Source organism: Castanea sativa, chromosome 7 (genome assembly GCF_040712315.1).
Source record: "Castanea sativa cultivar Marrone di Chiusa Pesio chromosome 7, ASM4071231v1".
NCBI lineage: Eukaryota > Viridiplantae > Streptophyta > Magnoliopsida > Fagales > Fagaceae > Castanea > Castanea sativa.
In genome coordinates, this window is record NC_134019.1 from 22,876,979 (window position 1) to 22,889,467 (window position 12,489).

A 12,489-nucleotide genomic window follows, 5' to 3' on the forward strand; every position below is an offset into this window, starting at 1 on the left:
TTTTTTTTTGAGAAAACCAAATTTAATAACTTGAGCATTCAAGAAAATAATTCCTTTAAAAAATATCTTCTTTTTTTTTTTTTGAGAAAACCTTTAAAAAATATCTAAACAAACTTATAGGATATTCCGTCTGGAATTAGTGTTTGTTTTGGGATATACAACTAAGTATTTCAACCAAAAAAAAAAAATTTATTCTATTCCTCGGACTCCTTATTTAAATCGAACAAAAATTCAAAGACACCAATTTCCAACCCACAACGACACCCTTTGCTTTATAAACACACTCCGTACCAATCATTTGACAGCAAGAAGAAGCTGTTAGCTGACGCTAAACTAGTCTTTAAAGACCAAATCTTTTTCCATTCTACCTTTCCCAACCAAAAACTACTATTCATAAAATCAAAGTTTAACCGTTCACTGTAAAATCCTTCTTTCTTTCATTGTTTGATGGCAATGGAGAAAGAAGAACAAACAATTGCAAAGGAATCTAAGCCTTGCGCTGATGAGAAAGGCATGGTTTTGGAACCTCCTAAAACTGCTCCTACTCCTAAAACTGCTCCCACTCCTTCATGGTTCACACCCAAGAGGTACTTTCTTGTGCTTTTGTGTGTGTTAACTTTTTTTTTTTTTTTGAGAGACCTTTTTTTTCGGTTCTTGATATTGAGAGTTGTGGGTTTTCTTTGTGTATTGGTTGTTTAGAAAATAGAGAAAATTTGCTCATTTGGGTCAGTTTGGTTCAATTGTATTAGTGTTTCTGGAAGCCAATGTCAATGTGCAGAATTTTCAAATTTGAACTTTAAGTGTTATGTTGCTTGATTTTTGTATGTTTTAATCTTTAATATTCCTTGAAGGAATAGAAAGTTCGTTCAATACAGTAAGTTGGGACAGTTAGATTCTTATATATGGGTTGTTATTAAAATTCAGACTCTTCTGTGATCAAATTGGTCACTGGGCATCGATTAAAATACAAAAAATTTGTCTATGATTTGATATCTCATTGCACATTTGCCTATGCGTGTTTTCTTTGCATCTTTTCTACCATAGACATGGATGGCTTGGAGCACATGTTGATTTGTTTCTTTACTAAAGATGATTTTCTTAAGGTTTTTGAAGTCCCATTTTCAAGATGATAGAGTGTTCTGAAAATTCATTATTGATTCTGATAAAAAGTTATTCCGGTAGATTACAGAATGGAACATTTAGTGATTTAAAGGAAAATGATACTTCTTGTTTACTTAATTTCTAGTTCATCAGCCCCAGTAGCTTGGCTGAGGATGCTTAGGTGTTAGTGGCAAAATGACAGCTATTATGTTTTTGATATTGAAAGGCAGGGTGATTTAGACAATCAAATAAAAGCTTGGCATGTATGTAACCCTGGCTTATTATCCCCCTGCAACTCCTCCGCCCCCCCCCGCGCGGCAAAAAAAAAAAGGAAAGTTACATGACTTTATTGTATTTTGTGTCTGAGTCTATGCCTATAACTTGTTATTTAACTCTGAGTTTGGGTTGAAAATCTCTTGAAGTTTCAAACTTTATGGTCCTTATTTCATGTTGTTCATAGCAGAATGTAATAAACTTGTTTATGTCATTTTTGCAGGTTACTTTTTATCTTTTGTGTGATTAACTTGATAAATTACTTGGATCGCGGAGCAATAGCAAGTAATGGTGTGAATGGTAGCCAAAGAACTTGCAACAAAAGTGGTTCATGCACACCTGGAACCGGAATACAGTAAGATTAACTTGGGTCTTTTCATTTGAACCTGTGAAACTGAGCTTTCCTCGCTGGCATTTGACATACCTTTAGTCTATTTCATTTTCCCTTTCTTCTTATCTTTTATTTATTTTTATTTTTTTTATGGGTCAAGGTGGGGGGTTGAGAATACTATTTGTTACTTCACTTCTTCTCTACTCATATTTGTGTACATACTACATTCATGTGGTGTAAAAATGTCCACTTCCAGCGGACTAACTGATTGAGGTCATGTGTATCTATTTGGATGTGGTTGGGTGGGTGGATGTGACTGTCCCCGAGTGTTGTATCCACTTTTTATGCTTATTCATGGGACATTTGCTTGAGCATTAAATTATGGGACGTTTACTTTTTCAAGAAGCTTAAATTTCCTGGACTTAATTTCAATTCCTTATTGTACGCAGGGGGCAGTTCAACTTGAGCAATTTTGAAGATGGAGTTATATCATCAGCTTTTATGGTTGGACTTCTTGTGGCTTCCCCCATATTTGCAACACTAGCAAAGAGGTAATAACCGTCTTGTTTTGCATTGATTGCCAACCTATCCTGCTATAGTTTATTGAAGGGTAAAGGGAGAAAAAAAGACTCAAGATAAGAAACAGAATTCAATAATAAATGAAAAATGTACCTCCATTTTGGAGAAAGGGGGAAGGGGGGAGGTACTTTGCTGATTATAAGGTGCATATAAGAATTGATTCTATATTTCCATGCATCTTTCTTATTTGCCATGGCTGCCAATTAAATTCTTTGTTTTGTGTTCCACTTTTATGTTATTCTATTTATCATCAATTTATCTTGTCCAATGCTTTCTTTTAAGTTTACCAAACATCACCAAGAGAAGATCTTATCATTAATATGCAAATACCAAATTTGCCATATAGATTAAATGATCTGACTATTCATGAAACTGTTTGCAAAATCTGTTATACAGGAAGTTTGTGGTGAAGTTTTAAATTTGTGGAAAGTCATGAGTTCCTAAGAACATAATTTTTAGAAAAACATATTCCCAGTGTCATCTTCATAATCAGTTCTGTCAATGTAATTCAACCATTTGTTGTTGGCAGTACTCCTATTATCTAGCTTTGCCATTTGATAGAGGAGCCTTAGGGTCAATATGATAGAATACTAATTTATGTGGAATTTGATCATGAGAGATTGTGGCATTCATTATCAGCATGCTACTTGTGCAGATATTGTTAAAATACATTAAACTTTTGGGGCAGGGAAGGATCTTATTGCCTTGATACTTACCCTAAAAATTGTAGTTCATCCAATGATGCTTATTATAAGTTCTTATGCATAAAAATAATATTTCAAAATTGGAAAGAGGCTTTAAACTCGAATATAAGGAAATCTATGTTTTTATGCCTAGGTTCCTGTTCATCCTTCTTCACATTTGAATCCTTGAAATTGACAAGTCTAAATATATAATTGAGTCAGAAATATTTTTTGAACTTGTTGTGGAATTCATTTTTACTATTCTACATTGTGCTTTGCCATGTTAATCTACTATGGTTGAAGAAAGAGAAGAAGTTTTTTTTTTTGGCATCTTCTCAGATCATGTATTACATGCAGTATAAATTCATTTAAGTTTATGGGACTTGGATTGTAAGTTCAGACTTCCATGCAATCAATTGAGTTTCCTTTTGGTTTTTGTGGTTGTTGATACGGATATGAGATACATAGACAATATAAATGGACAACTATTTGTCAATTCTTGAAAATTAAGAATACAATGTGGCATGGATATTTTAATTTATTAATATGTGTTAAACTATCACTAATCATAAAAGCTTAAGCTGATGGAAAATGGTGAATTTATTCACTTAACCAATATTCTAATAATTTGTAAATAAATAGTTTTGAATAGATATTATGCGAATTTTTAGTTTAAAAGATAACCAACAAATGCTTGAAGGCTTTAAAAATATCTGGAGAGCCATGCCTCTTTGCATCATGTGGAATTTTGTGGTATGAAAGAAACAAGAGGGTCTTTGATGGAGTTGAATGTCCTACCTTTGTAATCAAAGAGCATATTTTGCGGTTCTTGTACGATCGGATGAGTGCACAAGGTGGCATTCCTTTGATGTCTTCTGTTGATTTTTCAGTGTCTTCTCTCTGTGATTTGTATTTGAAATGGGATTGTACACATCCTGTGTGTCAACCTCTTTTCCTAACTCAATAACATTTTTACTTATAAAAACAACAAAATAAAGCTAACTAAAGAGCTATTGATTTCAAAGAGAGAAAGTGAGTGAGTGAGAGAAAAAGAAAAATAAAAAAAAGTTAAAGAAGTATCTTGCTGTATCCGAGAGCATCTGTATCAGATTCATGTCTGAAACAGATATGGCTACTAGTTTGAAGTCTCAATGCTTCCTAGTTACTACTTCATAGCTTTGTCACATTTATCTATCATGATTTAGGAGAGAGAAAGCTTTTTTTTTTCAGCTCTAAGTTTGTTTTTATCTTCCAAAGGTTTGATTCGTGGTTGCCCTCATTAATTTATTTCTGTATGAGTCCTTAATTTTTTTTAATGATATTTTGCAGTGTCAATCCATTTCGGCTTATTGGAGTAGGACTTTCAGTTTGGACTATTGGTGTAATTGGTTCTGCTGCTTCATGGAGTTTCTGGTCCATTACAATCGCTCGCATGTAAGTGGCTTACTCGTAGGCTATGTACATGTTCTTGTGTGCGTGCATATGTTTTTCTTTCAATGCATCTTATATATTTTCCTTGTAGTTCTATGGTTACGTAAGTAGTTAGGGATATTGTGATGCATGAATTAATATGGTTTTATGAGTTGCTTTATTATTATTATTTTTGGGTAAGCTAGTTGTTGTTGATGAGGAAATTATATTTTATTCTATATTTAGACGCACACTTCAGGGTGGGGCAGGGTGGAGGGATAGGAAAAATCTGCCCCTGGCCGTTCCCTGTCAGGGTGGGGAAACCCCACAGAGGATGGGGCAGTGTTGGTTGGCTCAGGACTGAGTGGGGACATTTTGCCATCCCTACATCATTTATAAGTGTTACAGCATCAGTGATTGATAATCATGCCCTAGCTATTGAACACATTCATATGTCTGTGTTTGTGCATGTGCGTGTGTTTCAACTCATATTATATATTTTTTTCCTTGAAGTTCTTTGGTTACTTAAGTAGTAAGGTTTTGTAACACATGAATTAATATAGTTTATGAGTCACTGTAATGCTTCTTCTTCTTCTTCTTCTTCTTTTTTTTTATTTTTTATTTTATACTTTTGTAGGCTAGTTGGTGTTGGTGAGGCATCATTTATAAGTCTTGCAGCCCCCTTCATTGATGATAGAGCCCCAGCTGCTCAGGTTTCTTTTTTTGCTCTCTTTTGTCTATGATTGGAATTTTGAATTTGTATGATGTGTGCTGTGACTGCTGTCTACTGTACTAATTAAGTTCCTCAATTGTTTGGATGAAATGATTCTATGGCATATCAAGGTCAAAGCACCATGTGCAAGCATTCTAAAAATTTCATGTTCTCCAGTTCCCTTTAGCATCTTTGGTTAGATCATGTTATATTTCATCTACCATCTGAAATTTTGCTGCTCTTTCAGTTTGGACCTTTTCATTTATTAGTAAGTTACGCATGCACCCATTGGGTTTTGAACCCATGACTACACCCTTCACCCATTCTTGGAAGTAGTACCATTTGAACCAAAGCTCAGTGCCCACTTTCAGTCTAGACTTTGATGCGCTAAATATTTAAATGTTTGTTAGAGTTGTCAATTCTGATTATGAGCTTGGAACATGGATGGGATAGGAAATCTTCTCTTTGTGCTTAAATCACCAATGTTGTTGCTTTCATAGGTCTTGTAGAAGCCAGTGGGATCTAGACACGATCGAATTATAAGAACTTTTCTTTCCCTTTTTGAATGTTTGGGGCAAGATTCTTATATCCAGATGCTTTATTTTGTCACCAGAGGAATAGTCAGACAAAAAAAAAAATGTTGTCATCAAAAGAAGACAAGTATATTTTTGTTAGGGGCTAGAAATAGCAAGTTAGGCCCTTGGTTATTCTCATTTACTTCAGGGGATCTCTAAGATTCCTTTCTCCTTTAGAGCGGAGTGCTTGCAGATGATTAGGTCTGCCACGGGAGTTAGATGTTTTGGTGGAATTTCGGGCTGCCATTTAATATTACGTAAGAGGGCTTGTATATCCTCTTTTTAATGTAGATCTAGTAATGTATTATTCTTTAATCTATGGAAATGGTAATGTTTCTTGTAACCTCACTTTTTCAAAATGTCACTAGCTTTTGGATATAATCTCAGGCTTGACTAATTGTTTGTGTCCTTTTACCCTTAGCTATGAATCTTCTATTTGGTGTAATAATTCTGTTGTGTTTTACTTTTGATCTGCTTGAATCCTGTCTTATAGCCTGTATTTGTATCAGAAAACGGCGTGGCTTGGAATATTTTACATGTGTATACCAACTGGATATGCAATTGGCTATATTTATGGAGGATTGGTAAGTCTGTTTACTCAATTGCTATATGACTGAGGTCTATTTGGTCACATATGATCTCAATTAATATGTAATTGTAAAATTGTAATAACTTTGTCTGCATTTGAGACCATTTTCCAGCTACTGCTATAATTTATGTTCTGATTTCCATTTCTCACTCGTTCCTATTAACTTTATATTGCTTGCCCCGATGTTATCAGATTGAACATATAATTCCTCTTTTTAAATATAGGTTGGAGATCATTTCAATTGGCGTTATGCATTCTGTGGAGAGGCAATTTTGATGTTTCCTTTTGTTGTTCTAGGCTTTATTATGAAGCCTCTTACGTTGAAAGGTGCGTGTTCTTTTTTCTTTTCTTTTTTGATATGCACCCAGTGGATTTTGAATTCATGACCACACCCTCCACCTAGTGCTTGCAAGGGGAGAAGGTGTCAGTTGAGCTAGAGCTCATTGGCCAAAGTTGCATGTTCGTTATGTATTTACCTGTCATCCTGCCAGCATTTTCGTTGTGATTCTAAGCAATTTGTGATCCAGGCTTTGCTCCAGCTGAATCTAAAAAAGCACTTACACAAGTAGAGACAGCTGCCTCAGAAGGTACTGCATATTATGATTTTAACAAATTGGAATTATGTACTGTCTGCTTTAATATTTTACGTATCTGTTATATGCTTCATTCAATAGATGTAGAACATCTTACAACTGATAATATTCCAACTGTACAATATAGATGGAGCATGCATCAATGATTAACATCAAGGTTTTAATGTGATCATAGTTGCATAAAACGTCTTAATTTAGGATTTTACTGATTATCATGGTACCTTAAGCTTCAAGAACAATTTGTAATTAAAGAATTTTTATGATGAAATTTATGCTAGTCTGAATCTCATCTTCACCATAAGAAAGGATTGCTTCATTGGTAAGGAAATCCAGATTTCTTTTGAAGCTAGTAGCTTGAAGAAGTGATGCTGGTTAATTTATGGATTCTGTGTCCTGGATTTGAAAAGGAATGATTTGGTGTATTAAGCTACTTACTCCACTTAGCATAGCAAAGTTCAACCATGATAAACTACTTTTAGATACAGAAGGGCATAAAATATGGTTTAAAAAAAAAGAAAAAGAGATCTAAATTTTGACGTTTTCATGTCATTCCTTTACCTAGTCCTTGGTTCTTTTCTAGTTAAAATTATTGATAATATATCTTATACACAATTATATCAGTTATCTGCTCTGTTGATTAGTTTCTAATATAGGGTAGTTCTCTTCATCAGCTGTAATAATTAAATTTTGATTCTCAATGCATAGATACAGAGGTTGAAATTGGCAATGGTGGAGCAGCATCTACGAAAGAAGATTTTGGAGATAAGAAGAAGTATAAACCTGCCAAGTGAGGAGCCTCATCCTTCAGCTTATTAGATGTGTTATTTATTTTTGAACGTGGTTAATATACTATCCGTAAAGAGTGTAGGACACCTGCCTATATATGTGAATATATTTTGATTTTTTTTTTCTTGGATCTTATTTTATGGCAGAGTGAAAGGTGCAATTAAAAGTTCAAATCAATTTGTAAGATTTATGAAAGACATGAAAGTGCTCTTGCTTGATAAGGTTTATGTCACTAACGTTCTAGGTATTTTTCTCACCTGCTTTACCTACCTTCTTTCATATGTTGCTACTTTCTTTCGATTCAGCGTGTTATCCTGAAATGTTAATCATGCCTGCAAGTCGTCATTTTATTTTGGGATCTTTTGAATTTACTGATTCATTATACATGTTGTTTTCCTCACTCCTTAAATGCTAATTCTCTTGACACCGAATGACCCTTAGGTTATGTAGCATACAACTTCGTCATAGGAGCATACTCATATTGGGGGCCTAAGGCTGGTAAAAATATATATAACATGGTAAGTTCTTGCCCTTGATCTGATATCTTTAATTTTAGATCATTCATTACAACCTTGTTTAATGGTACTTTCATTTTACTTCACATAATTGGTATAAATAAGATATAATTTTTAATTATAAACAATATAGTACCTAGATACAATTTGATGATCTTGATGCACTGGATATAATCGTGAATTTTTGCAGAGCAATGCAGATATGATATTTGGAGGGATTACAGTTGTTTGTGGAATATTGGGCACGATTACTGGAGGCTTTGTTCTTGATTTTATGACTAACACCATTCCGAATGCTTTTAAGGTAGGTTTTGTTGAGTTTAGAGAAAATGATCTAGGATTGCCTTCCTTGATACTTTTCTTTAAGATTAGTGCATTATTTTCTTCTTGTTAGGCTGTCACTGTCATGCATAGAAGAGCGAGATAATCAAATATTTTTCATGAGGCAATTTTATTTGCATAGTACAGAAGCTTATAACAGTTGAGCATGCTGTGAATTTAATTGGCTTGTCTTGAAATAAGATTTATGTCACTTATTTCTTTTTTGTTAGTATATTTTCAAGTCTGATCCAGTGAAGTCTGACTGGATATAATACTATATCACTTACTGTACAGATAACTTTCAGGAATTAAGAAAACCTCCAGGATGGCCTTATACAATTCAAATATTCCTAGTCTTTATATACAGTCGTCATGCCAAAAAAATTTCACCTTGCCTTTGCCACTTACCTTTTTAACTTTTTTCAGCTTCTTTCAATGACAACATTTATTGGAGCAGCGTTTTGCTTTGGTGCCTTTTGTTTCAAGAGCATGTATCTTTTCCTAGCTTTTTTTGCAGTTGGTGAATTTCTCGTCTTTGCTACTCAGGTATTTTCCTCGATGCAATATAGATTTGTTATTGTTTGGTTGCGCCATTGAAATTGGGCTATGCTGCTATTTTATTGTCATTGATAGGAAGTAAAATTAAATGCATCTTATGAACATTCAGACTATACGATCTGCTTGTAATTTACTTTTAATATTGATTCTTTAGCTGAGCTCTTAAGCATGTAGTTCCTAAGCTAAACCCTCAACAAACTTACGTATTCGTTAGTGATCTTATGTAATGCTTCACCTGTGCCTGCTGTTAATTGGTAATTTAGGTTATTGAGCTTTAGTCTATCTGAAATTGTTCAATGTTGATACGCATTATCCTGCAAAAGGATATTGTAATGATGGCTGTGTCATGCTTCTGGCTAATTGGTAATTTAGATTATTGAGCTTTAGTCTATCTGAAATTGTTCAATGTTGATACACATTATCCTGCAAAAGGATACTGTAATGATGGGTGTGTCATGCTTCTTTGGTACATGTAAATTTGATTTACTCATCCTCAATGCTCAAAGTTGCCAACAATTGTTTTCTAAATTGCTGCTTAGGTAATTTGTTTGTCCTTTTTGGACTTTCACTGAAAGAGGTGGCCTCCCCAACTCTTCACTTCTTCTTTGTCCTTTATGAGATGGATGGATAAGAAAATCTAATGCTCAAAAAAAAAAAAAAAAAAAAAGCAATGAATCAAAAGGTGGAAAAGGAAAAGATAAAAGAAGAAGAAAATGTAACTGCTTTTCAGTTGAATTATGTTCAGTATATACGCTACATCAAGCAAGTCTTTGTCATAATTAAGATGTAACTTTTCACTTATGGTTATGATGCATCATTGTAAGTGGTAACAATGTAATATAAGATGTTTCTCATAAAATAATTACACGATGAGTTAATATGCTCTAAGAGTGAAATTGAACATCCACATGGTGCCATAACATTCATCTAGTTTTTTCTCCTTTCGTCAACCTATAAGCAAAATTTCCTTAACTTTAACGACCAATGTAACGCCACTCCCTCATGATATTCCTAGAATACTGAACTTAAAATGGCAAACTGTAATGTCTCTCCCTTCTAATCTAGAATCAGAGTACTCTGATACTCTCTGACTATATTATATATTGTTTGGGGGTCAACCCAAATGTAACTTTCCTCAACATTACCTTTCGTCTGATTTCTTTAATCCTATGATCAATGTACAATTTATTTGATCATACAGGTGAGGCTGCTAAAAATTTGACCTAGAGTTGAGGGCATATGCTATGACAGATATACCATGTATTTTGCATCTACATTAATGTACTTTTGAGGGATATATAGGTTTTCTGTTTTAAAATTGTTTTGACATTTCCTGTCATAACTATTGTGAGCGATTTTTCTTTTTACCTTGAAAAATTAACCTATATTGGTAACTTAATGATATTTGTCCAGACGAATTGATTTGGTATGCAACATGGAAGTATTAAATTTGAAAGTACATCTGATTTAGATGAAATTTTCATTATATCTCTTTGTATACAACCTGAAACGCCTTATTGTATACAATTTTCTTTTGTGGCACTTTTTGGCACCCAAAAGAAGAAGGAAAAAAGAATAAGCCAGGAATTCAGAATGCTCACTCTACAGGAACACTATCTTTTTTATTGCAGGGACCTGTGAACTTTGTATGTCTCCATTGTGTGAATCCAAGTTTGAGGCCACTGTCAATGGCTATGTGTACTGTTGCAACTCACCTCTTTGGAGATGTTCCGTCCTCACCTCTTGTTGGAGTTCTCCAGGTTTGCCTTCTTTGATTGTGCCTATGAAAATGTTGGAGATTGGTATTTTGTTGAGACCCTAGGGACTCACAATTTCCCTTTTACTGGTATCAAGTGTGGATATTACTGATGCCAGTTCAGAGTGTTGTAGTTTTCTGGTCAATATAGAAGTGTTATTTTCAATTAAAAATTAAGAAAATGCAGGCAAAAGGGTAATCAAATAAATATTAGCAGTTTAGTCCCGTCTGGATAATAGCCAATTATGTGTTCTTATAGATTACATTAGTGACAAAATTCCCCTACTAATTCAAGAGTACAATGATTCTACGAAATCACCTGTATTTAATGGTCTATCACAGTCCAAGGACAACCAGTTAAAAGAAGACCTACAAAATTAGATTCCAATTTCAAATGTCCTCCTATCCTCTTGTTCCAAATTTGCCACAACAATCATGCTGGACAATTTCTGGTGTCTACTAAGAATGAATTGTCAACTTTCTTTTTGAATCTCATGCTCAAATAGTTTAAAGGCTGCATTTATCATGATTATCATAAAATTTTAAACACAACAGGGAATTTCCTTTTTAAAGTTTCAGTGTGTTCCATTGTCATTCAAACAGAGATTGTGTTACATATTCTCCTTATATGTTATTTGCTTACTGCATTCTTCCTGGTAGAGTTCACTTTATCAAGGTCTTATGATATTGAAGTCCTGATAGTAGACTGTCATTTTACTGGCCTTACTTTGTAATAATCATGCAGGATCATATTCACAACTGGAGGGAGACCGCTCTTATTCTAACATCGATTTTGTTCCCAGCGGCTGGGATTTGGTTCATTGGTAAGTTCTATTCTCCCCTTCTCTATTTTCTTCCTTTTCCTACAAAGAAAAATTCAAGTTGGCAATTCATTTAGTAGACAGCATTTTAGTGAGGGCAATGATGTTGCAGTAAATTCTGCAATTAAATAGTGGGCGGGCTAGGCTGATGTTGTACGTGGCAATCTATAGGTTACTAGAAAAGAGTTCCGGACATTTGCATGAATAAGAATAATCTGTGGGTGTTTGTCCTGTTTTATGATTCTATAGAAAGGTCCTTGCATACCAAACTCAGGATGGTGACTATTTAGTATATTCCACCATTCTCCTCAAACAAGAAGCACACAAACAGAAACACACACGCACACACACACCAATTACCAAAGCCTTTGATCGGTTGTTAGTCATTCAAAGTTAGCTTATCTACCCCGAATACCAAAGCCTTTGATCAGTTGTTAGTCATTCAAAAGTTAGCTTATCTACCCGAATTTGATAGTAATTAAGTATCATAATTACATAGACAAATAATGCCAAACTTTTCGGATCCCATGAAATTATGTAACCAATATGTACTACTACAGGAGTATTTCTAAAGAGTGTGGATAGATTTAATGAAGAAAGTGAGCATGAAGTCAACAGAACACCATTGCTCGAAAGCAAGACAGCGGAGAGAAAAGAATCTTCAGCTCAATCTTAAGCTATTTTCCTTATTTTTATTTTTTACTTTTCCTTCAGTTAGGATGGACTTTTGGTTGAGATGTCTTTCTTTTATGTAAATAATGTTTTGCATTTAATCACGTGCAAGTTGATTTGCTTAAATATTTTTCATTACTAATTGCTCGTAACTCATGAGGCTGAACCCTGTCATCAAAGAAAATTGACAATTTGTGCACATTGCACAACTCAT

The 12,489-nt window shown here is 34.1% G+C and overlaps 1 protein-coding gene across 2 annotated transcripts; it reads left to right on the top strand.

Moving 5' to 3' along the window:
- Window positions 1-243: 243 nt before the first annotated feature.
- Window positions 244-12,417, top strand: LOC142605386 (putative sphingolipid transporter spinster homolog 2). 2 transcript variants are annotated; one of them, XM_075776850.1, is made up of 16 exons: window positions 244-587; window positions 1,598-1,729; window positions 2,155-2,256; window positions 4,297-4,401; window positions 5,015-5,090; window positions 6,174-6,248; window positions 6,478-6,580; window positions 6,781-6,840; window positions 7,552-7,633; window positions 7,779-7,876; window positions 8,074-8,150; window positions 8,338-8,451; window positions 8,895-9,014; window positions 10,658-10,786; window positions 11,528-11,606; window positions 12,164-12,417. In XM_075776850.1, the coding sequence occupies exons 1-16, from the start codon at window positions 448-450 to the stop codon at window positions 12,277-12,279; spliced, it is 1,608 nt and encodes a 535-aa protein (XP_075632965.1). In that variant the 5' UTR covers window positions 244-447; the 3' UTR covers window positions 12,280-12,417. The 2 variants fall into 2 exon arrangements, with proteins under 2 accessions (XP_075632965.1, XP_075632966.1); XM_075776851.1 differs by having other exon boundaries at window positions 303-587; window positions 7,558-7,633.
- Window positions 12,418-12,489: the final 72 nt, after the last annotated feature.

Coding starts and splice junctions, on each gene's coding strand:
- LOC142605386 (XM_075776850.1), top strand. CDS start 448: ATGGCAATGGAGAAAGAAGAACAAACAATTGCAAAGGAATCTAAGCCT. Junction 1,730..2,154: donor ACACCTGGAACCGGAATACA/GTAAGATTAACT, acceptor TATTGTACGCAG/GGGGCAGTTCAACTTGAGCA. Junction 11,607..12,163: donor GGCTGGGATTTGGTTCATTG/GTAAGTTCTATT, acceptor GTACTACTACAG/GAGTATTTCTAAAGAGTGTG.